This window comes from Anomaloglossus baeobatrachus, chromosome 2 (genome assembly GCF_048569485.1).
Source record: "Anomaloglossus baeobatrachus isolate aAnoBae1 chromosome 2, aAnoBae1.hap1, whole genome shotgun sequence".
NCBI classification, from domain to species: domain Eukaryota; kingdom Metazoa; phylum Chordata; class Amphibia; order Anura; family Aromobatidae; genus Anomaloglossus; species Anomaloglossus baeobatrachus.
The window spans coordinates 569,734,419-569,757,406 of record NC_134354.1 but is presented as its reverse complement, the minus strand read 5'-3'; the positions used below and the strand labels follow the sequence as shown (position 1 = coordinate 569,757,406).

Sequence of the window (22,988 nt, the reverse complement as noted above, 5' to 3'; positions counted from 1 at the left end):
CTGTACCGCCCCCCAGCGACCGAAAATCTCGGGGGTTTCAGCTACCGGGGTAGCTGAGACCCCCCAGATTATGAATCGGGGTGTTTTTTTTGGACCCCGATAATGTGATCGGCGGTATACACTGTATACCGACGGTCACATAAAAAAAAAAGAAATGGCCGGTAAAACTGATTTCTTTTTCATCTGACATGATCAAACATGTCAGATGAGAAAGAAATCTAAACCCCTAGTGCCCCCAAAGCCCCCGGTACCGGAGAGTCCCCCCCCCACCCCTACCCCCCCTCCGGAGCAGTCAAAATGGCGCTGAAGCGCACAGAAAACTGCAGCCGGCGCCGGCTCTGCATTCATTTTCCTCCGATCTGAAATGATCAAACATTTCAGATCAAAGGGAAATGTCCTCCCCCTGACCCCTCCTCCGGTCCACCGGAGCCCTCTGGTCACCGGAGCCCCCTCCGGTTCTCCAGAGCCACCCCCCTCCCCCCTCCGGAGCGTGGAAGATGGCGGCGCGCAGCGCCCAGCGCGCGGCCGCATTCATTCTCCTCTTTCTGCCGCATGTGACACGTCACATGCGACAGAAAGGTGTCCCCAGGTCCCGCTAGGTCACCCCCCGTCACCCCCCCCCCAGCCCCCAGTCTTACGTTACCTGTCTGGTGATCCGTCCTGCGATCACGCCGCCTCTTTCTTGAATGCTGGCAGCGCATGCGCAGACAGCGGCTATCAGCTGGATCCCTGCAAGCAGGGACGCTGACGTCGCTGCTGCACAGGCTGCTCCACTGTGGACCGGGGGAGAGTGCGTGCAGTAATCTGCAGCCACACTCATCACATGGAGAGACTGCTGTTCCAGAAAATGGGGGGTATGTTCTGTGAGCGTGCCCCTCATATTCTGGAATGAGGTTACTGCAGGTCACTCTGCCCTAAGTTGGACCGGGGCAGTGTGAGTGCAGTATTCTCAGATTACTGCACCCACACTGCTCATGGAGAGCTTGCTCTTCCAGAAAATGGGGAATACGTTCCCTGAACATGCCCCTCATATTCTAGAAGATCCAGAGTCGGCGTGGGACCTCCAAAATGGATTACAGCGACCGGAATTTCTTTATTTTCAATAAATTGGGGAAAGAGGAATGTTTCGGGGGAGTGTTTTTTCAAATAAATTTTTTTTTTGTCTTTATTTTTTTCTATTACTGACTGGGTTAGTAATGTCGGGTATCTGTTCAGATGCCGTGACATCACTAACCCCAGGGCTTGATGCCAGGTGACATTACAGCTGGTATCAACCCCATATATTACCCCGTCTGCCACCGCACCAGGGCGCGGGATGAGCTGGGGCGAAGCGCCAGGATTGGCGCATCTAATGGATGCGCCACTTCTGGGGCGGCTGCAGCCTGCTATTTTTAGGCTGGGAAGAGTCCAATAACCATGGCTCTTCCCACCCTGAGAATACCAGACCCCAGCTGTCCGCTTCACCTTGGCTGGTGATCTAATTTGGGGGGGACCCCACGTTTGTTTGTTTTTTTTAAAAACGCCTGGGGAGCCCTCCAAATTGATCACCAGACAAGGTGAAGCTGTCAGCTGTGGTTTGCAGGCTACAGCTGTCTGGTTTACCCTAGCTGGCTATCAAAAATAGGGGGGACCCCACGTCGTTTATTTTAATTATTAATTTTTTGGGGGGCTAAATACAAGGCTAGGCACCCTTTAGTCCCACATGAAAGGCACTAAAGGGCGCCAGCTTAGAATATGCAGGGGGTGGGACGTTATATATGTTTGACATCTATCCATTCGTCCATTGTAGCATTTTAGGCTGTGCGCCCACAATCGGGATTTGCAGCGTTTTGGACGCAGAGTGTGTCCATAGTGTGTCCCTGTGTCCATAGCGCTGCATTGTGCAGTAGAAGCACAGTGGAAGGATTTTTAGAAATCCCATGCCCAATGTGCTTGCCCAATGTTCTTCTTTTCTCCGCAGCATACACTGACCTGTGGTGCAGCTTCCCGAGCCTCAGCATGTCAATTTATGCTGCGGAGACCAGAGTGTTCTCTGCAGGTAGCATAGAGCTCCACAGCGGCCTGAACCCAAATCGTGGGCATGGGCAGCTGCGTTCTCCCATGGACAACACTCACATCTCTGCAGGAGGCTGACACTGTGTACTAGACGCCGTGTCGCTGGATCATGGCCACATAGCCTAAAAGTGAGACATTTGTTGCTACAGCAACATTTTTGTGAAGTACCTGTGGATTCAAAATGCTTACTATACTCCTGAATAAAATCCTTGAGGGGTCCAGTTTCCAAAATGGGGTCACTTGTGGGGGGTTACTGTTGTATAGGTACCCAAGGGGCCCTGCTAATGTGACATGGTGCGCGCAATTTATTTCAACTTTTCCAGAATTCAAATGGTGCTCCTTCCATTCCAAGCCCTCCCATTTATCCAAACAGAGGTTTTTGGCCACATGTGGGGTATCCCTGTGCTCATAAGACATTGGATAACAACCTGTTGGGTCCACGGTTTGTTGTTGTCTCTTGAAAAAGTAAGAAATTTGATGCTGAAGCAACATTTTTGTGAAAAAAATGAAAATTTTCAATATGGCAACCTAAGCTTATCAAATTCTGTGAAGTACTCGTGGATTCAAACTGCTCACTATACACCTAGATAAAAGCCTTGAGGTGTCTTGTTTCCAGAATGGAGTCACTTGTGGGGGACCGCCACTGTTTAGGCACCTCAGGGGCTCTCCAAATGCAACCTGGCGTCCGCTATTGATTCCAGCCAATTTTGCAGTCAAATGGCACTCCTTCCCTTCCGAGCCCTGCCATGCGCCCAAACAGTTGATTTCCACCACATATAAGGTATCGCCAAACTCAGGAGAAATTGCACAATAAATTTTATGCTGAATTTTTTCCTTTTACTCTTGTAAAAAAAAAGCTACCTGGTTGAAATAACAATTTTGTGGTAAAATTTTATTTATTTTTTTTCATGGCTCAACGTTATAAAATTCTGTGAAGCACCTGGGGGTTCAGGGTACTCACCAAACATCTAGATAAATTCCTTGAGGGGCCTAGTCTCCAAAATGGGGTCACTTGTGCGGGGTTTCTGCTGTTTAGGTACCTTAGGGGTCCTCCAAATGTGACATGGTGCCCGCAATCTTTTTCAGCCAAATTTCCTTTCCAAAATTCAAATATTGCTTCTTTCGTTCCAAGCCCTCCCATTTGTCCAAACAAAGGTTTCAGACCACATGTGAGGTATCACCGCGCTCATAAAAAAGTGGTTAACAAACCTTGAGGTCAAATTTTTGGAATTACCTCTTGAAAATGTGAGAAAATTGATGCTAAAGCAACATTTTTGAGAAAATTATTAAAATTTTCAATATGACAACGTAACGTTAACAAAATCTGTGAAGTACCTGTGGATCTAAAATGCGCACTATACCCCTAGATAGAAGCCTTGAGGGGTCTAGTTTCCAAAATGGTGTCACTTGTGAGGGGTTTCTTCTGTTTAGGTACCTTAGCGGACCTGTAAATGCAACATGGTGCCCGCAATCTAATTCAGCCAAATTTGCTTTCCAAAATTCAAATATTGCTCCTTCTGTTCCGAGCCCTCCCATTTGTCCAAACAGAGGTTTCTGACCACATGTGGGGTATCAGCGCGCTCATAAGAAAGTGGGGAACAAGTTTTGGGGTCCATTTTGCTGTGTTATTTCTTCTAAAAGTGAATAAATTTGGGTTAGAGCAACATTTTTAGGTAAAATTTAATTTTTGCTTTTTTTCATTCTACATTGCTTTTGTTCATGTGAAGCACCTGAAGGGTTAATAAACTTCTTGAATGTGGTTTTGAGTACTTTGGGGGGTGCAGTTTTTAGAATGGTGTCACTTTTGGGTATTTTCTGTCATCTAGGCCTATTGAAGTCACTTCAAATGTGATGTGGTCCCTAAAAAAATGGTTTTGTAAATTTTGATGTAAAAATGAGAAATCGCTGATAAACTTTGAACCCCTCTACAAAAAAAAATTTTGTTTCCAAAATTGTGCTGATGTAAAGTAGACATGTGGGAAATGTTATTTATTAACTATTTTGTGTCACAGAAATCTCTGGTTTAACGGTATAAAAATTCAAAAGTTGAAAATTGCTAAATTTTCAAAATTTTTGCCAATATTCAATTTTTTTCATAAATAAACGCAAAAAATATTGTCCTAAATTTGGTACTAACATGAAGTCCAATATGTGACGAAAAAACAATCTCAGAATCACCGGGATCCGTTGAAGCGTTCCAGAGTTATAACCTCATGAAGGGACACTGGTCAGAATTGCAAAATTTGGTCTGGTCATTAAGGTGAAAATTAGCTCCGTCACTAAAGGGTTAAATTATAGCATAAATATATAAAATACATAAACAAACATGCAAGTTTATCTTATGTACATTTTCACCCTGTTACAACCCCACCGAATCAAAAGCCAAACAGAGTCCAAAGGGATTCATCTGCCGTATTATAGCAAACATTTCATCGGGGTTCTGCATACTTCAGAAAAGTACATGGAAAACCGAATGAAAGTGCGGAGTGTAGAGCGCAGAAAAATGTGAACTGAGCCCGATTGTGAGCTTCAAGAGGCAGAATTAACAAAACACCAGCTGTTCAAGAATATCTTATTTTTTTCGCTGTTCACAGTGTGGTATAACTGAAAAGATGGATTTATTCTTAGGATCATAGTTACATAGTTACATAGTTACTTAGGTTGAAAAAAGACCTAGGTCCATCTAGTTCAACCTTCCTCCACCAGATCTGTATGATTAAAATTATATCTAATTTATATTGTTTTTTTGTGTGTGTTTTGTTACTGTCAAACACTAAAAAAAACCATTTTTTATAAACACAGTTTGTTTTTATTGGTACCACTTTGGGGCATATAACATTTTTGGAGGCAGAATTAGCAAAAAACAGCAATTCCGGAATTATTTTTTAACTTCGGTAAAAGTGATGACAGCTTCATTTGTTGTGTCAGTACGGTTATGGCAATACTACATTTATGTTTTTCCGTTTTACCAAAGCAAAGCAATCTTAGAAAAAAAAATGTTTCTGCACAGCCATATTCTGACAGCCAGAGCTTTTTTATTTCTCCACTACTGGAGCTAAGTGAGGGATTGTTTTTTGTGGGACAACATGATGTATTCGGGTATACCAATTTTATTTATACTTTTTATTCAGCGGTATGATGAAAAAGCATAGTTTATGCTACTCTTTTTTTATATACAGTGTTCCCTAAAAGGGTTAAATAGTCTAACAAGTCTATAGATTTGGCCATCCACATGCTTTGCTATCAAATATGTGTACTTTATTGATCTAAAAAACGTGTACCTTATTTTTATTCTTGGCTAAATGTGTGTATTTATTGACGTAATATTGTTATCCCCTTTTTTCTGTTCTTTATTCTGTGTTATACATACATATTTCTTTTCTTTCTCTTTTTTAATCTATAAAAAAAAATTGTATTTATTTATTTATTTTTTTAACTTTTTTTTTACTTAATTTAAAATCCCATAGTAGCATTTTTATTAATTTGATTACTGGTCTAATTTGCAATGGTACTAGACTGGTCAGTTTACAGGCAGAATGACTGTTAGACCTTGCTCTTAACATGCTCTAAAAGGCCACTTTAACTGGCAGCCCAGGAGGTAATTATTGACCTCCATCTGCCATTATTACCTTTGGGTCCCATGATCGCGTAGTGGGAGTAACGATGATATGAGAGAAGGAGCCCAACCTCACTCTACTAAATGCCGTAATCGCTATTGATTGCGGCAAATTAGGGGGTAAAACAGCCATGGGCACTAGCCCCGACTGTTACAGCAAGAGCTTGGCAATTAGGACATGCCTAAGGCGGCGATTACGTGGGCACAGCTCCTGTACTATCATAATTTCCAAGTCGTGCCCATGCGTAAACCAAGCATCACTAGGAAAAATATTCCTCATACAAGATTTACTGCACACAAATAATTTGTAACGTCCTATTGTTATAACAAAACTACTCAATCACTTAGTTATGTTTGACAAAAAGTTATTAAATGGGTTGAATCGATCTAGACTTTGTGAACTCCATAATTTCATCTTTTACCATATGTTTAGCTAAACGACAGGGATTGTATAATTTTTGTATTACCTGATCTTGAAATAAAATTAATATGGGTCTTGTCACTTGTAAGAATTGTGGGGTTCATTCTGGTGACTGTGTTCGACTGGTCCATCAAGAAATCTACAACATCCATGTGATCATTTAGTAGACCCTAAAGGAAAGATGTTAAAAGAAACCATACGTGAAAGGTAATAAATGACAAGCTGTCACCTATAAACAAAAAATACAACCTTTCCCTTTTTGTTGAGTGAACCCTTTCCCAAATGCACTACTACCAGCTATTACCAACAGCACATTCTTTTGCACAGAACAGCTGTTCTAAACTACCTAATGTGGAATAGTGGCCTCCAAGGAACATTTGCTTTCATTTCTTGCACTGATGAAGGCCTATAAGACTGTAACAGCTGAATGTATTAAGTTGTATCTATGCCACAAACCAGCAGTTTTGGGTCCACACTAGGCCACAAGGATCAGAACAATTTGCATGTCTATGCAACTACTAATTCAGTGTAAGGATCCATTTTCATGTGAGCAAATGCCTTATTACACTGGCAATAATTTATCAGCAATCAGAAGTTCTGCTCATAGGGATAATCAACAGTGACTTCCCCAGGAACAAAGTAAAAGCCTCCAGCGTTCCTATGTGGAGCATTGGTATTCAGAAAGGGATCAGGAGTCTCTGACACCAGATCTGATTGAAGGGGAGGTGAGAGTCTTGGGAACATGAGTGACAACAGTATTTAGGTATGCTCAAGAGAAAAATTGGCTACATTTTAAGAGGATAAGTTGCAGGTTTGTGCCACAGCTATACAACACATGATCATGTGAACATAGCGTGTTACTCACATGTCCTAGCTCCTACGCCAGTAAGCATCATCCCTCACCAGTGGATGGCTCTCTCAGTTCTCGCTGGGTTAGATTAGCAGGGTAGCCTGGAGTGCATCTCTGATGTCATGCCCCTAGACCTCTTACAGTTGCCTGACTGTAGGTGGCACAGCAGGTTGCTATTACATGTGTTCTTGAGCGAATTAATCTATGAAACACTCTTATACTATTCCACAGCGCTATGCACACACAACTGCTTCATCAAGGTACCTGTCAGCCATCACAACACTGCAGTTACAATGCGTTGTCTGCACTCTCTAGTGAATTTAGGCACCTACCCATCTACTGAACCCTACTGTTCAAAGGTGCTGTCCAGACATATGGCTCTGCTACAAGTAAAGTGCTCCGCTGTTCCAAGGTAGTGAATTCATGCACTGGGCTGTTTACATGACTCCTCTTTTAAAGGTGCTGTCTACACACTCTCCTGAGCTGTACCAAGGTGCAGACGTTGTCAGCAAACTGTCTTCCACTATTACAAGATGTCTGTCCATAACTCATGCTCCATATGCCAGCTAGCATATCCATTTCTAGTGATCAGCCAGCGTTTTCTGCTCCACTGATCCTTGCTATTCCACATTCTGATCGGCTGTATCAAAGCCTCTGGTCTATGCTGCTCACTCTGACCTACAGGTAAGCACACCCAGCTCACCATGTGAATCATAATAAACCTTTTTTCACATCTACATAATGGTTTTAAATTTAAACAAGCCACAACAGAGTCCTGGGTCTGAACTCATCAAGGTTCCAATATGATGTTCATCACTTGGACAAAAAGAACAGCAATGCATACAAAGCTAATGTTTCTGAAAATTTTTAAGGAATTTGCAAAAGAGACTTCTGACAGTCACCGATGCAGAGGTGAACATCTCATACTGTCTCCGCATATTAGCACAATATCCCTTATGTTTCTACTAGATACAGGTCTGAAATCCAGGATTCACATCCATCCTGAAAATAGAGCCAGATGACCTGCTGCCAGTGGAGAGGTGCGGTGGACACCATGCACAATCTCTTCATTTTGTTTCCCTGGGAGTTCTGAAAACTACCAAGTCCATAAGCTTCAGTTGAACATGAGTGGCAATCTTTCCGTTCCCATGATACGCAAATCTTAATATAAATTCAGGTGCCACCTATGGATACACTTCTAAATGTTTGATTGAAAGCTCTTAAATTACCTGACCAATGAATAATAGCTTTATACCACAACAGTGTCTAGTGTAAAAATACACCTTGTCTTCAAAAATGAAAAGAACTTTGTAGACACTGAAGCTGTTAGGAATTCTGCGAGTCTTCAGCTCCGATGTCTGCAGAATATGGATTTAGCAGTTAAAGGGGTTGTCCACTACTAGGATAACCCCTTGTCAATCAGCATGTTAGCCCCTGTTAACACAAAAACACTTATAATCCTCTCTGGTACTAGCGCTGTTCCAGCAGTGAAGGCACTTACTCTCCCAAGGGTTCAAGTGAAGTAGTTACTTTATGTGATCCCTTCGCCCAATCAGCGCTGACTTCACTCTCCCCGCCTTTGAAGTCCTGGTTCCTCCTCCCCTGGACTAATTGTAATGTCGGATTGTTTTTCTATTGTCATCCACCCTAAGGTTAGGGTCAGAAGTGTTCATTAAGATATGAAGTTAAGTTTCAATAGGGATGAACTCATATGAGTTTATTTATCTTTATGATATTGCCAGTCATATGCTCACAAGGTCAGAGTTTGTGGGTTTACTCTGCGCTTGTTTGTCGTTTTTCATATCTCATCCTATTGCAAGTTGGCAGAGGTCTGGAGTTGGGCCCTGAGGAGAGTGTTCCTCTGCAGAAACGATGCATCCACACAGGGATCTACATTCTGCTGGTCTCTTTGGTGGTTGGAGGCGCTCTTTGACCATACGAGTGTTGGAAGGAGTTAGGCTTCTTTCACACTTCTGTCTTTTTGTATCAGTCACAATCTGTTGTCTTAAGTAAATACAGTATCCTGCAAAATATTTTTCATGATTCAGTTTTTTCCCCATAGACTTCTATTAACGAAGGATTGTAACTGATGGTCCTGCGTTGCATCTGCCGTGTGACGGATCAGTCGTGGAGTGACTGACCATCGGGTGAAAGCAACGCAGAATGTAACTTTTTTCTGTGCAGCGAATAAACTGACAGTGACGGATGCGTCGGCATCTGTCGTGTGTTATAATTGAAGCCTATGGGTGGCGGAATCCGTCAAATGACGGATTCCGGCGACGGTTCTGTCTTTTAGCAACAGAGCATGCTCAGATGTGTAAATTCCTTTCTGGTTAGAAAATATCTGTCTGTTGGTCTCGCTCTCTCTGTCGGTCGGTCTCTCTCTTTCACCCCCTCTCTCAATACTCACTGATCACTGGCGCTGCACAGCTGTCACACTGCTCCGTTGGCTTTTCCTGCTTTTGAAAATGCCGGATGCTCATTATTCCATCTTGTATTCATTGCTTCCCCCGCCCACCGGCGCCTATGATTGGTTGTAGTCAGACGAGCCCCCACGCTGAGTGACAGCTGACTGCAACCAATCACAGCCGCTGGTGGGCGGGTGTATATTTTGCAGTAAAACGGTGGGTGGGGGAAGCTGTAAAATAAATAAATTAAAAGAAAAAACGGTGTGCGGTACCCCCCAATTTTGATACCAGCCAAGGTAAAGCCACATGTCTGAGGGCTGGTATTCTCAGGATGGGGAGCCCCCAGCCTAAAAATATCAGCCAGCAGCCACCCGGAAATGCCGCTTCCATTAGATGCAATAGTCCTGGGACTCTACCCGGCTCATCCGAATTGCCCTGATGCGGTGGCAATCTGGGTAATAAGGAGTTAATGGCAGCCCATAGCTCCCACTAAGTCCTAGCTTAGTGATGGCAGGTGTATGAGACACCCCCATCACTAAACTATAGTGAAAGTAAATGAACACAAACACTGAAAAATCCTTTATATGAAATAAAAGACACAAAAACACCCTCTTTCACCACTTTATTAATCCCCAAATACCCTTCCAGGTCCAATGCAATCCCCACAAGGACCCACGACACTTTCAGCTCTGCTACATCGGAAGCTAACAGGAGCGGCCGTAGAGCACTACCGCTCACTATTAGTTCAACGCAGCAACTGAAGTGAGTCGCGCTGTCAGCGATGACGTCACTCAGGTTACCCGCGGCCATCGCTGGATTCTCTTTGCCAGGTACAAACTTCCACAACGGATCCATTTTTTTAACGGATCCGTCCCATCAGTTGTATCGCAATCTCCAACACATCCGTCACATCAGTCACAATCCATTTTGTGACTGATGGAAAAAGACGGAAGTGTGAAAGCAGCCTTAGCTTGTGATTAACTAGAGGACTTTTTCACTTCTCCCTTTTCCTTTCTCACCTATCTTTCTTCTCCTATTCCATACCCCTAAAATGGCTTCCATTAAATTTAGTTCATTCAATGTAAGAAGTTTTAACATTCACAGATCTTGTATTCTATGCATAAACAAAAAGTTCAGATTCTTTTGTTACAAGAAACTCATTTTAAGGCTGAACATGTCCTCAAGCTGACAAATTTTTGATATAGGGAAGTATTTCGGTACAAAAAAAAAATAAAACAATTACATATATATATACACACACACACACACACACACAGTGTTTTTATATATATATGCCGTGTGAGCTGGGCTGGCTCTGTGTGGAGTGAACACAGGCCAAGAGTGTGAGCCTAGGAGAACCTTACACAGATCCCTGCGGTTAACGGGGTCCTAAGGTAACAAGACTTTTTGATGCAAAGAATTTGTCTATATGCACCGGCTGTGATCCAGAAGAGACTTTGACAGTGGGAAATTGGATCTATTTATGCTACAACAATAAATAGACTGTTGGTGTGAACACGCTGCTGCCTCACGTTTTTGCCCAAGCAACGCTGCTACCTCACATTATGGTGGACAATGCGGGCATGGCAGCCTGGTTGCTAAGGGCAATGGCCTAAGAGGTACTTACCCAGAAAAAAAAAAGGAATTGTTTTTTTTTACTGACTGTTTGCGGTGGATCGGCGGGTCCACGAAGCTTACAGGCGTTGCAGCCTGGTTGCTAGGGGCAACAACCCAGTTTTTACATGTTTATGATCAAGCCTGCAAAGTTACAGTTTAACTCAGCAGCCACTATGGAGGATCTTGTAAAGCACCTGGCCCAGGCTAATGCTCAGCAGCAACAAACCAATGTCCAGCTCCAGCGGGCGTTCATTCAGCAACAGGAGACAAACAGCTTGTTGGCTAAGCAGCTTTCTGCTCTGCGAGAAGCGCTCCCAGCGGTAACTCCAGGTCATCCAGTCCTTCCTGCGGCCCAGGACAGAGTAAGGGCAGCACTTACGAGGATGAGTGCAGAGGATGACCCAGAAGCCTTTCTCTCCGTGTTTGAGAGGACCGCTGAGCGAGAGAAATTGTCTATCGACCGTTGGACTGATGTCGTGGCCCCGTTCTTGGTAGGTGAACCCCAAAAAGCCTACCTGGATCTTAGCACGGAGGATGCCAAGGACTATGGCACACTGAAAGGTGAGATCCTTGCACGAATGGGGGTTAACACTTATCTCCGGGCCCAACGAGTGAATCAGTGGTCCTTTGAGGAGGGAAAACCTGCACGCTCACAGGCCCATGTCTTACTGGACCTTGTAAAAAAAATGGCTGCAGCCGGAGACCTTGAACCCCGGACAGATGATTGAGCGGGTGGTGATTGAACGGTTTGTGCGGACTTTGCCAGCCCCCATTCAACGGTGGGTGGGACAGGGGGACCCCGGTACCCTAGACCAGCTAGTGAATTTGGTGGAACGCTACACAGCTACCCAGGAATTGGTCCGGGACTCTGCTTCACGGCGGGCACTCCGTAGGGATACCCCCCTTCACAGTTGGTAAAAGACTCCCGTCCCTCCTCGGGTGCTGCCCCGTCTTCAGCCCTGGCAGAGAGTAAACCCCAGACTAAGGTCAGCAGGAGTCCCGGTTCCCCAAAGTCAGACACCCGAAACAGGGACACCTCTGCTGTTATGTGCTGGCGGTGCCATCAGCTCGGGCATGTGATGGCACAGTGCCCACTCACATCAGAACCCATGGACTGCCGGTACGCTCGCCGGGTATCAATGTATGCCCATACTGTTTGTACCGTAAGCACTGTTACTATGGGGGAGGAGCCCCATCTCTGCAAAGTACGTGTTAATGGCTATACAGCAGAGGCTTTGTTGGACTCAGGAAGTTTAGTGACTCTTGTACATGCCTCCTTGGTCTCCGGGGAAAACCCTACGGGACATAAAGTAGGGGTACTTTGTATTCATGGAGACCTACGTGAATACCCTATGGAAAGGGTCACCATTGCTACCTCGTGTGGAGAGGTACAACATGAAGTGGGGGTGATGAAAAGACTTCCATATGCTGTTATTTTGGGAAGAGACTTGCCCCTGTTCTGGACATTATGTGGGAGGCGACCTAGCCCTCCGAGGTGTATGATTGAACCAGGCCCTGAGCCGGACGATCCCGACTCAGGGATACCTGCCGTAGGGGTCACCAGTATAGGGACAGAGTGTAACCCTGCCAGGTTCCCCCTAGAGGTAATGGCAGGAGAGGTTGAGCCACCCGAGGCAATCCCGGAGTTGAATGTGTCTCCAGATAATTTCGGAACAGCACAGCTCCGGGACCCCACATTGGCTCCTGGACGTGGAAATGTACAGGTAATTGATGGGGTACCCCAGCGGCCTGGTGCCAGGCTGGAAACTCCCTACATGGCTCTAAAGCAAGAGTTGCTCTATCGGGTTGATACAATCCGGGGGGAAATAGTAGAACAGTTGGTGGTCCCTCAGCCGTACCGCCGTCAGACCTTGGAATTGGCTCATAACCACCTGATGAGTGGGCACCTAGGTGAAGAGAAAACGCGGGAACGCATGTTTCAGCGGTTTTACTGGCCAGGGGTCGGCACAGAAATTAAGAGGTTCTGTGAGTCCTGCCCAGTTTGTCAGTTGACCGCACCAACGCACCGTTTCCGTAGTCCTCTGATACCTTTACCCATTATAGAGGTGCCTTTTGAGCGGATTGCTATGGATCTGATCGGACCCATTGTAAAATCAGCCCGTGGTCACCAGCACATCCTGGTAGTGATGGATTACGCGACACGTTATCCGGAGGCCATTCCACTACGTCACACCTCGGCGAGGCTTATTGCTCGGGAGTTGTTTGCTATGTTCTGTCGCGTGGGGTTACCCAAAGAAATCCTGACCGATCATGGCACTCCCTTTATGTCTAAAATTACAAAGGAACTGTGCAAACTCCTCCAGATCAAGCAGCTACGCACGTCAGTGTACCATCCCCAGACTGATGGTCTAGTGGAACGTTTTAATAAAACTCTGAAGGCTATGTTGAAAAAGGTGGTCTCCAAAGAGGGGAAAGATTGGGACATGTTATTGCCCTATTTAATGTTCGCTATCCGCGAGGCCCCACAATCTTCCACCGGGTTCTCGCCATTTGAGTTACTGTATGGCAGACATCCGCGGGGACTGCTGGATATAGTTAAGGAAACTTGGGAACAGGAGCCCACCCCTCACAAAAGCACAGTGGAATACGTTATGGGTATGCAGGATCGTATCACGGCAATAATGCCCATTGTTAAAGAGCATTTGCTGGATGCTCAGGCAGCCCAAAGTACTCAGTATAATAGAAAGGTCTCCATCAGGTCTTTTAAACCGGGAGATTGTGTCTTAGTCCTAATACCTACTGCAGAAAGTAAGTTCTTAGCCAAATGGCAAGGTCCCTATGAGATCCGGGAGAAAGTGGGGGAAGTAAACTATAAGGTATATCAGCCAGGTAGAAGAAAACCAGAGCAAATCTACCATGTAAACCTGCTGAAGGCGTGGAAAGACAGGGAATGTATGGTGGCTGACGTAACGTTGGACCTAACCTTTTCAGGTGCCTTGACAACAACAAAGGAGTAGTCCCCTGATGATGAATTGGGAGTAAGGATAGGGGATTCTCTCTCAAAACAGCAGAGACGGGAGTCTCGGAGATTAGTGCAGCGGAATACGGATGTGTTCTCAAGTCTACCCAGCCGAACAACCGTAATCCACCATGATATTGTCACCGAGCCTCAAGTAAGGGTACGCCTGAGGCCATACCAGGTACCAGAGGCTCGTAGGCAATCCATTGCGGAGGAGGTAAAAAAGATGCTCCAACTAGGGGTTATTGAAAAATCCACGAGCGAATGGGCCAGTCCCATTGTGCTGATCCCGAAACCAGACGGTTCTTTAAGATTCTGTAATGACTTCCGAAAGTTAAATGAGGTTTCGAAGTTTGATATGTATCCCATGCCCAGGGTGGACGAGCTGATAGAGAGACTGGGACGGGCCCAGTACTTCACGACTCTCGATCTCACTAAAGGTTACTGGCAGGTGCCGCTGACAGAGGCGGCAAAAGAAAAGACCGCTTTTGTCACGCCAGGGGGGCTCTATCACTATATCGTCTTGCCATTTGGTTTACATGGGGCTCCGGCCACGTTTCAGAGATTAATGTTCATAGTGTTAGAACCCCATCAACCATATGCCTCCGCATATTTGGATGACATCATCATCTATAGCAGTGACTGGAGCACCCACTTATCTCAGGTACAAGCGGTAGTGGATTCGCTCAGAGCGGCTGGTCTGACGGCGAATCCAAGCAAATGTGCTATGGGTCTCAAAGAAGCCCGTTACTTGGGGTATGTGATAGGCCAAGGGGTTATCAAGCCACAAGTAAACAAAATCGAAGCCATTCAAAACTGGCCTCGTCCCCTTACCACAAAACAGGTAAGAGCCTTTCTGGGTATAATGGGGTATTATACCGTACCGACGATTCATACCCAATTTTGCTGGACGGTCGGCGCCTTTGTCCGATCTTTTAAAAGGGAAGAAGTCGGTCATGGTCCACTGGAATACACAAGCAGAGGAAGCCTTTCAGGTGCTAAAGGTAGTCCTATGTGGTCAGCCTGTCCTTGTCAACCCTGACTTTCAAAAGGAGTTTATAGTACAGGCAGATGCCTCTGAGGTGGGTCTGGGTGCAGTTCTGTCCCAGGAGGTAGATGGAGAAGAGCACCCGGTCACCTATTTGAGTAGAAAACTCACCCCGGCAGAGAAGAACTATAGCATAGTGGAGAAGGAGTGCCTGGCCATAAAATGGGCTCTGGAATCCCTACGCTACTACCTGCTGGGGCGACACTTTCGCCTGGTGACAGACCACTCCCCTTTGGTCTGGATGAGGAATGCTAAGGAGAGAAATGCTAGAGTCACCAGGTGGTTTCTCTCCTTGCAGAACTTTCACTTTTCTGTGGAACACCAGGCTGGTAGGTTGCAGGGCAATGCGGATGCCCTGTCCAGAGGTCCCTGTATGTTGGCAAAAGTTCAACCCCGCCCGTTTGAACTGAGGGGGGGGGATATGTGAGGCAGTGACAGGGGTAATATTTGAAGACCGCTATGTGTCCCCCAGAATGTGTCTGGAAACCCCCTGAGTTTGCTATAGCTATTACTGGGAGTATAGCACAAAGGGTAACAGGGAGACAGATCCCTCCTCCCAGTCCAGGTTTTGTAGCAATCCTCATGTCCGGCATTTTCATTTAAAATCATGCAGAGCACAGCAGGGTGTGTCTCAGTTGAGAGCCAGGCTTGGTGAAGCTAACACATGCTGTGTGAGCTGGGCTGGCTCTGTGTGGAGTGAACACAGGCCAAGAGTGTGAGCCTAGGAGAACCTTACACAGATCCGTGCGGTTAACGGGGTCCTAAGGTAACAAGACTTTTTGATGCAAAGAATTTGTCTATATGCACCGGCTGTGATCCGGAAGAGACTTTGACAGTGGGAAATTGGATCTATTTATGCTGCAACAATAAATAGACTGTTGGTGTGAACACGCTGCTGCCTCACTGCCTCACGTTTTTGCCCAAGCAACGCTGCTACCTCACAATATATACGTATATACACACACACACACACACACACACACACACACACAGTGTTTTTATTATATATATATATATATATATATATATATATATATATATATATATATATATATATATTAAAAATGCAACATTAAAAGGTATATTTATTAGATATACATTAAAACATGCATAAATAGGTTATGCAAAGAAGATCGATTGTTACACACACCCTTTCATTACAGGGGAAAGAAATTGATGGAGGGAGATGAAAACTATAGATGGAATCTCTATACTGTTCCTCCATCAACCCTAAACATATGCATCCATTTTTTTGCCTTGGAGGATATGATCCTAATAACTTAACTAATGGCGCCCTCGCTCAACGAAGGCTGTCACTGAGATTGCTCTGGTTAGGTGGGAAAACACTAGTAGAATGGTTCTAACTGCAATTCAGATGAAAAGAAAAAAAAGAGACAAAACTAGTTGTAAGGTTAATCTATTGCATTAAATGCATGGTCTTGCTGCCGTTATCACCAACAAGTTAAAACTACTTTTGGTGCAAGCTACACAGAAGGGGGACATCTAGTGACCGACCCATTGGAGTAATTTTTTGGGGGTAATGTCCTATGTAGTAAAGTCAATAATTGCCAAACAAGCATTTGTAAGAACACTTGTTCCTGGCTGTCAGCCTGTCTAAACAAGCATGTAAACACCAGAAAACTGAGCAAAACGCTTATTTATTTGGTGGATAGATAGGTAAGCCAACTTTAACCTTCCCCCTAGTGTTAGGATCGTGACCGACCCGTTTTAGGTTTTAAATGCATACAAATTCTACATACATTTGTTTATTGCATCAAGACTTTTTGACTTTTTCTGGAAACTATTTTACTAAATTGTAAAATGCTCTTATTAAAATTATAACATTTGTGTCAATTTCGACCCAGGTCTAATATAAGAGTAAAAAAAACAATAATAAGTCCCAAAACTGAACTCATAAACACAATATAAACAAACAGCCCACAGCCAGCTCTACCTCCAACAACTTGAGTTAGGGACATGTCCAGGTATGTATGGCCAAATCAGCTTACAGTTGGTACTTTGCAGAGTATACATCTTCAGTTTACACCATGCAACAATGAGGAGAAGATTAGATGCAAGCTAAATTCTGGATTATATCTTGGATGATAATGAATCAGAGGACACACAGCAGCAAACTTATACAGATGAACAGGTTTCTGAGGAGGAAGATGATGTGGAGTATCAACCGGAAGACACAGTCAGTTCTGATCAGTCTGATGAGGAGGTCACCGGTGCTGAAGCTGCTCCCGCTGAAAGATTTAAATCCAAAAGTGGCAAGATCAGTTGGAGCTCAGTACCTCCAGATGTACATGGCAGGGCAGATGCTGCAAATGTCATAAAAATGACCCCTGGGATCACAAGGTTTGCTGTGATAAGAGTAAGTGACATCAAGACATGTTTTGATCTGTTTATGCCATTGTCAATAAAAAAAATTATTACTATGACAAGCCTTGAAGGAAAAAAGTCCACGGCAACATGTGGAATGACCTTCATGATGGTGACCTGGATGCCTACATTGGTGTTCTTCTCCTTGCTGGAGTGTACAAATCCTGCAATGAAGCAATGATAGTCTCTGGGACGCATCGACAGGCAGGAATATTTTCCGGGCAACAATGTCACTTCAAAAGTTTCAAATGATATCAAGAGTCCTCAGATTTGACAACAGAGACACCAGAACAAAATCTGACAAACTTGCTCCCATCAGGGATGTTTGGGAGAAATGGGTGCAGCTCCTTCCACTGATGTTCAAAACAGGGCCAGAGGTGACAGTAGACGAACGTTTTCTCCCTTTCCGCGGAAAATGCCCCTTCCGGCAATACATGCCAAGTAAGCCAGGCAAATACGGCATAAAAATCTGGGCAGCCTGTGATGCAAAAACTAGCTATGCATGGAATCTACAGATTTACATAGGCAAGTCTGCAAGCGGCATCCCTGAAAAAAAAACCAAGGAAAACGTGTAGTCCTCGATATGACTACTGGACTGCAGGGTTACAACATTACTTGTGACAATTTTTTTTTACCAGCTATGACCTTGGACAAGAACTTCTCAGGAGGAAAATCACCATGGTGGGCACAGTGAAAAAAACCAAACCTAAGCTGCCCGCTGAATTGTTGCAGATGAAGGACAGGGCTCCACTTTCCTCAAAGTTTGTTTTTACATACACCACCACTGCGGTTTCATACTGCCCCAAAAAACGACGGAATGTGGTACTGATGTCCACACTTCACAAAGGTGCAGCGGTGTCATCAGGAATTGACAAAAAGCCCAGAATCATCCTGGACTATAACAAAAACAGAGGAGGAGTGGACAACCTGGACAAGCTGACTGCCACCTACACTTGCCAGCGAATGACTAGGAGATGGCCAATGGTTGTTTTTTCAAACATCCTTGATGTGTCAGCATACAATACATTTGTGTTGTGGACCCACATTCACCAAGGATGGAATTCAAAGAAATAAAACAAGAGGAGGATGTTTCTTGAGGAACTAGGAAGATCCCTTGTCAAGGCGCACATTGACCAAAGAGAACGAGTGCCCCGAGACCCAGCCGCTGCAGCCTTGGTCCGACAACTCCAGAGCTCAACAAGTGCTTCGCCCACACCCACAGCAACACAAAGAGCATCATCACCAGCATCTTCCTCAACCAGCCCTGCCTCAACATCAACCACAACAGCCACAACCCCAGTGAGACCACCTGATTCTAAAAGAAAGAGGTGTCAGGTCTGGCCTAGCAATAAGGACAGAAAGACAAACACATCGTGCTTCGCCTGCAAAAAATACCTCTGCAAAGAACACACAAAAAGTGTCACTTTTTGCCACACATGCATCTAAATACTAATGCATCTAAAAACTAGTACTTGATTTCTGTTGATTTGATTTGCTTGATTGATTGTTGTTTGTTTGTTTGACCTAGAAAAGCTACTTTTTATTATTATTGCTATTAATGTTAATATAATTTTCATCTTTTATTTGTATAGTTCTATAAATAAAAAAATCAGTTTTTTGCCTTTTTCATAAAGTAGTTAGATATGCGTCAAAATTGACCCGTAACACCATATATGTTACTAGAGTTAATAATATAAAATATATATATGTATATTTTTTTTACATTTAAGAAATGTGTTCTAAAACCCTTCAGTAATAGTCAGATAGTATAACAAACTTTTTTAAGTTTATATTGTTCTACTAGAAGGTGGCCCGATTCTACGCATCGGGTATTCTAGAATTTACGTATTGTGTAGTTCATGTATGATTTTTGTTATATATATATATATATATAGATGTTGTTGTGTGTAGTTACCAAGTGTTTGTGTAGGGGCTGTACATGTTCTGGGTGTTGTCTGGGTGTGACGGGGGGTGAGAGCGGTGTTGTATGTGTGTTGCGTGTGTTGCGTTGTTTGTGGAGCGCTGTGTGTCTGTAGCGTTGTGTGTGTGTTGCGCGGTTTGTGTGTGTGTGGTGTGTTTTGGGGGGAGGTATGTTTTGTGCAATGTGTGTGTTGTGCGGTATGTGCGTATATTTGTGTGTGCCGCGGTGTTTGTGTGTTGGGTGTTGTGTGTGTGCAGCGTTGTCTGTGTGTGTGGGTGTCTGTGTAGGGCAGTTGTTTGTGGTTCCCAGTGTGTGTGTGTGTGGTGTGTGGTGTGTTGTGCAGTGCGCGCGCGTGTGTGTGTGTGTGTTGGGGGGAGGTGCGCACTCCCAAACGTGCTCCATCCCCCATGCAGCGCACTCCCCATCGTGCTCCATCCCCCATGCAGCGCACTCCCCATCGTGCTCCATCCCCTATGCTGCGCACCCCCCATCGTGCTCCATCTCCCATGCTGCGCACTCCCAAACGTGCTCCATCCGCCATGCTGCGCACTCCCAAACGTGCTCCATCCGCCATGCTGCGCACTCCCAAACGTGCTCCATCCGCCATACTCCGCACTCCCCATCGTGCTCCATCCCCGATGCTGCGCACCCCCCCATCATGCTCCATCCCCGATGATGCGCACCCCCCCATCGTGCTCCATCCCCCATGCTGCACCAGCATCAGCCTCTCTGCCCCCAGCATCAGCTTCTCTGCCCCCAGCATCAGCCTCTCTCCTCCCAGCATCAGCCTCTCCTCTCTGTCCCCAGCATCAGCCTCTCTCCTCCCAGCCTTCCCAGCATCAGCCTCTCTCCTCCCAGCCTCCCTCCTCCCACCCTCCCCCAGCATCAGCCTCCCTCTCCCAGCCTCCCCCAGCATCAGCCTCCCCCAGCATCAGCCTCTCTTCTCTCAGCCTACCTCTCCCAGCCTCCCTCCTCCCAGCCTCCCTCAGCATCAGCCTCCCTCTCCCAGCCTCCCCAAGCATCAGCCTCCACCAGCATCAGCCTCTCTCCTTCCAGCCTCCCCCAGCATCAGCCTCCGCCAGCATCAGCCTCTCTCCTTCCAGCCTCCTCCAGCATCAGCCTCCCTCTCCCAGCCTTCCCCAGGATCAGCCTCTCTCCTCCCAGCCTCCGTCCTCCCAGCCTTCCGCAGCATCAGCTTTCCCCTCCCAGCCTCCCTCAGCATCAGCCTTCCCCAGCATCAGCCTCTCTCCTCCCAGCCTCAGCCTCTCTCCTTCCAGCCTCCCCCAGCATCAGCCTCTCTTTTTCCAGCCTCCCTCAGCATCAGCCTCCCCTTCCCAGCCTTCCCCAGGATCAGCCTCTCTCCTCCCAGCCTCCTTCCTCCCAGCCTCCCCCTCCCAGCCTCCCTCAGCATCAGCCTTCCGCTCCCAGTCTCCCCCAGCATCAGCCTCCACCAGCATCAGCCTCTCTCCTTCCAGCCTCCCCCAGCATCAGCCTCTCTCCTTCCAGCCTCCCTCAGCATCAGCCTCCCGTTCCCAGCCTTCCCCAGGATCAGCCTCTCTCCTGCCAGCCTCCTTCCTCCCAGCCTCCCCCTCCCAGCCTCCCTCAGCATCAGCCTTCCCCTCCCAGTCTCCCTCAGCATCAGCCTCCCCAAGCATCAGCCTCCACCAGCATCAGCCTCTCTCCTTCCAGCCTCCCCCAGCATCAGCCTCCACCAGCATCAGCCTCCCTCGTCCCAGCCTCCCCCAGCATCAGCCTCCCCCTCCCAGCATCAGCCTCTCTCCTCCCAGCATCAGCCTCTCTCATCCCAGCATCAGCCTCTCTCCTCCCAGCATCAGCCTCTCCTCTCTGTCCCCAGCATCAGCCTCTCTCCTCCCAGCCTCCCCCAGCATCAGCCTCTCTCCTCCCAGCCTCCCCCAGCATCAGCCTCCCCCATCATCAGCCTCTCTTCTTCCAGCCTCCCCCAGCATCAGCCTCTCTCCTTCCAGCCTCCCCCAGCATCAGCCTCCCTCTCCCAGCCTTCCCCAGGATCAGCCTCTCTCCTCCCAGCCTCCGTCCTCCCAGCCTTCCCCAGCATCAGCTTTCCCCTCCCAGCCTCCCTCAGCATCAGCCTTCCCCAGCATCAGCCTCTCTCCTCCCAGCCTCAGCCTCTCTCCTTTCAGCCTCCCCCAGCATCAGCCTCTCTCCTTCCAGCCTCCTTCAGCTTCAGCCTCCCCTTCCCAGCCTTCCCCAGGATCAGCCTCTCTCCTCCCAGCCTCCTTCCTCCCAGCCTCCCCCTCCCAGCCTCCTTCAGCATCAGCCTTCCCCTCCCAGTCTCCCCCAGCATCAGCCTCCCCCTCCCAGCCTCCTTCAGCATCAGCCTTCCCCTCCCAGTCTCCCCCAGGATCAGCCTCCCCCTCCCAGCCTTCCCCATGATAAGCCTCTCTGCTCCCAGCCTCCTCCAGCACGCAGTGCTCCTCTGCCGACACTCACACACCCGATCGCATCCACTCACACACACCCGATCGCATCCACTCACACACACCCGATCGCATCCACTCACACACACCCGATCGCATCCACTCACACACACCCGATCGCATCCACTCACACACACCCGATTGCATCCACTCACACACACCCGATCGCATACACTCACACACACAGACACTGACAATATCGCACATACGCGCTCACACTCACAACATCCGGAGATACCACATGCCTCTGGCCATGTGATCCTCCGTCAGGTCCTGGAAGGTCACAACAGCACAGTATCGAGGCCGAGAAGCAAGCGATATCGCCGGATGCTGTGAGTGTGTGGATGTGAGGTGTGTGTGAGGTGTGTGTGAGGTGTGTGTGAGGTGTGTGTGAGAGTGAGTGTGATCTGATGTGTGTGTATGTTTATGTGTGTTACATGGTTACCAACGTATCCACACCACTCCCGTGCGAGCGGGGGCCGGGGGGGGGGTGGGGGGAGTACAGTACTCACCTCCGTGACAGCCGTGTCAGTTCGGGGAATGCGCGGGGGGAGGGAGGGGGCGGGGCCAGAGCTAGCGTGCATTGCGTGAGGGGGGCGGGGCGTGGCGTGGCCGAATTGCCAATGCCTGCAGGGTGCCGGGGCGAGAGGCCAATCTGTGGGGGGGGGCGGAGCCTGGGCGAGCGGCTGGCCAATCCGTGTGGGGGCGCAGCCTGGGCGAGCGGCCAATCCGTGTGGGGGGGCGGGGGCCATGGCGAGCCCAGCGGCCAATCAGCTTTGTGTCACCGTAAGGACACAATTTTGGAGCATGACAGACAGACAGATAGACAGACAGACAGACAGACAGACAGACAGACAGACAGACAGACAGACAGACAGACAGACAGACAGACAGACAGACAGAATAAGGCAATTATATATATAGATATTTGGGGCCCCTAGGACTGCTTTCACCACTGAGTCACTTTAAGGCTGCTTTCACACATCCGGTTTTTCTTCTGCGGCACAATCCGGCACTTTGCAGGAAAATCGCAACCGTTTTTTTTTTGCTGACGGTTGCGATTTTCCTGCATAGACTTTAATTAGTGCCGCATTGTGCCGCATGGCCTTGCGTTCCGTCCGGTTTTTGCCGCATGCGGCAGATTTAGCCGATGCGGCGGCCGGATGGAACGTTGCCTGGCACGTTTTTTCGTGCGGCAAAAAAAACCGCATCGCGCCGCATTCGGCCGATG

General features: G+C 47.1%; 1 protein-coding gene across 1 annotated transcript in view; it reads right to left on the bottom strand.

The window, feature by feature from the left end:
• Positions 1–22,988, bottom strand: part of UGGT2 (UDP-glucose glycoprotein glucosyltransferase 2) — a 518,153-nt gene that overhangs the window by 259,276 nt on the left and 235,889 nt on the right. The window contains exon 18 of the mRNA XM_075336749.1: positions 6,139–6,262. Within this exon, the coding sequence (XP_075192864.1) occupies positions 6,139–6,262 (124 nt within the window). The remainder of the gene's footprint in view (positions 1–6,138; positions 6,263–22,988) is intronic.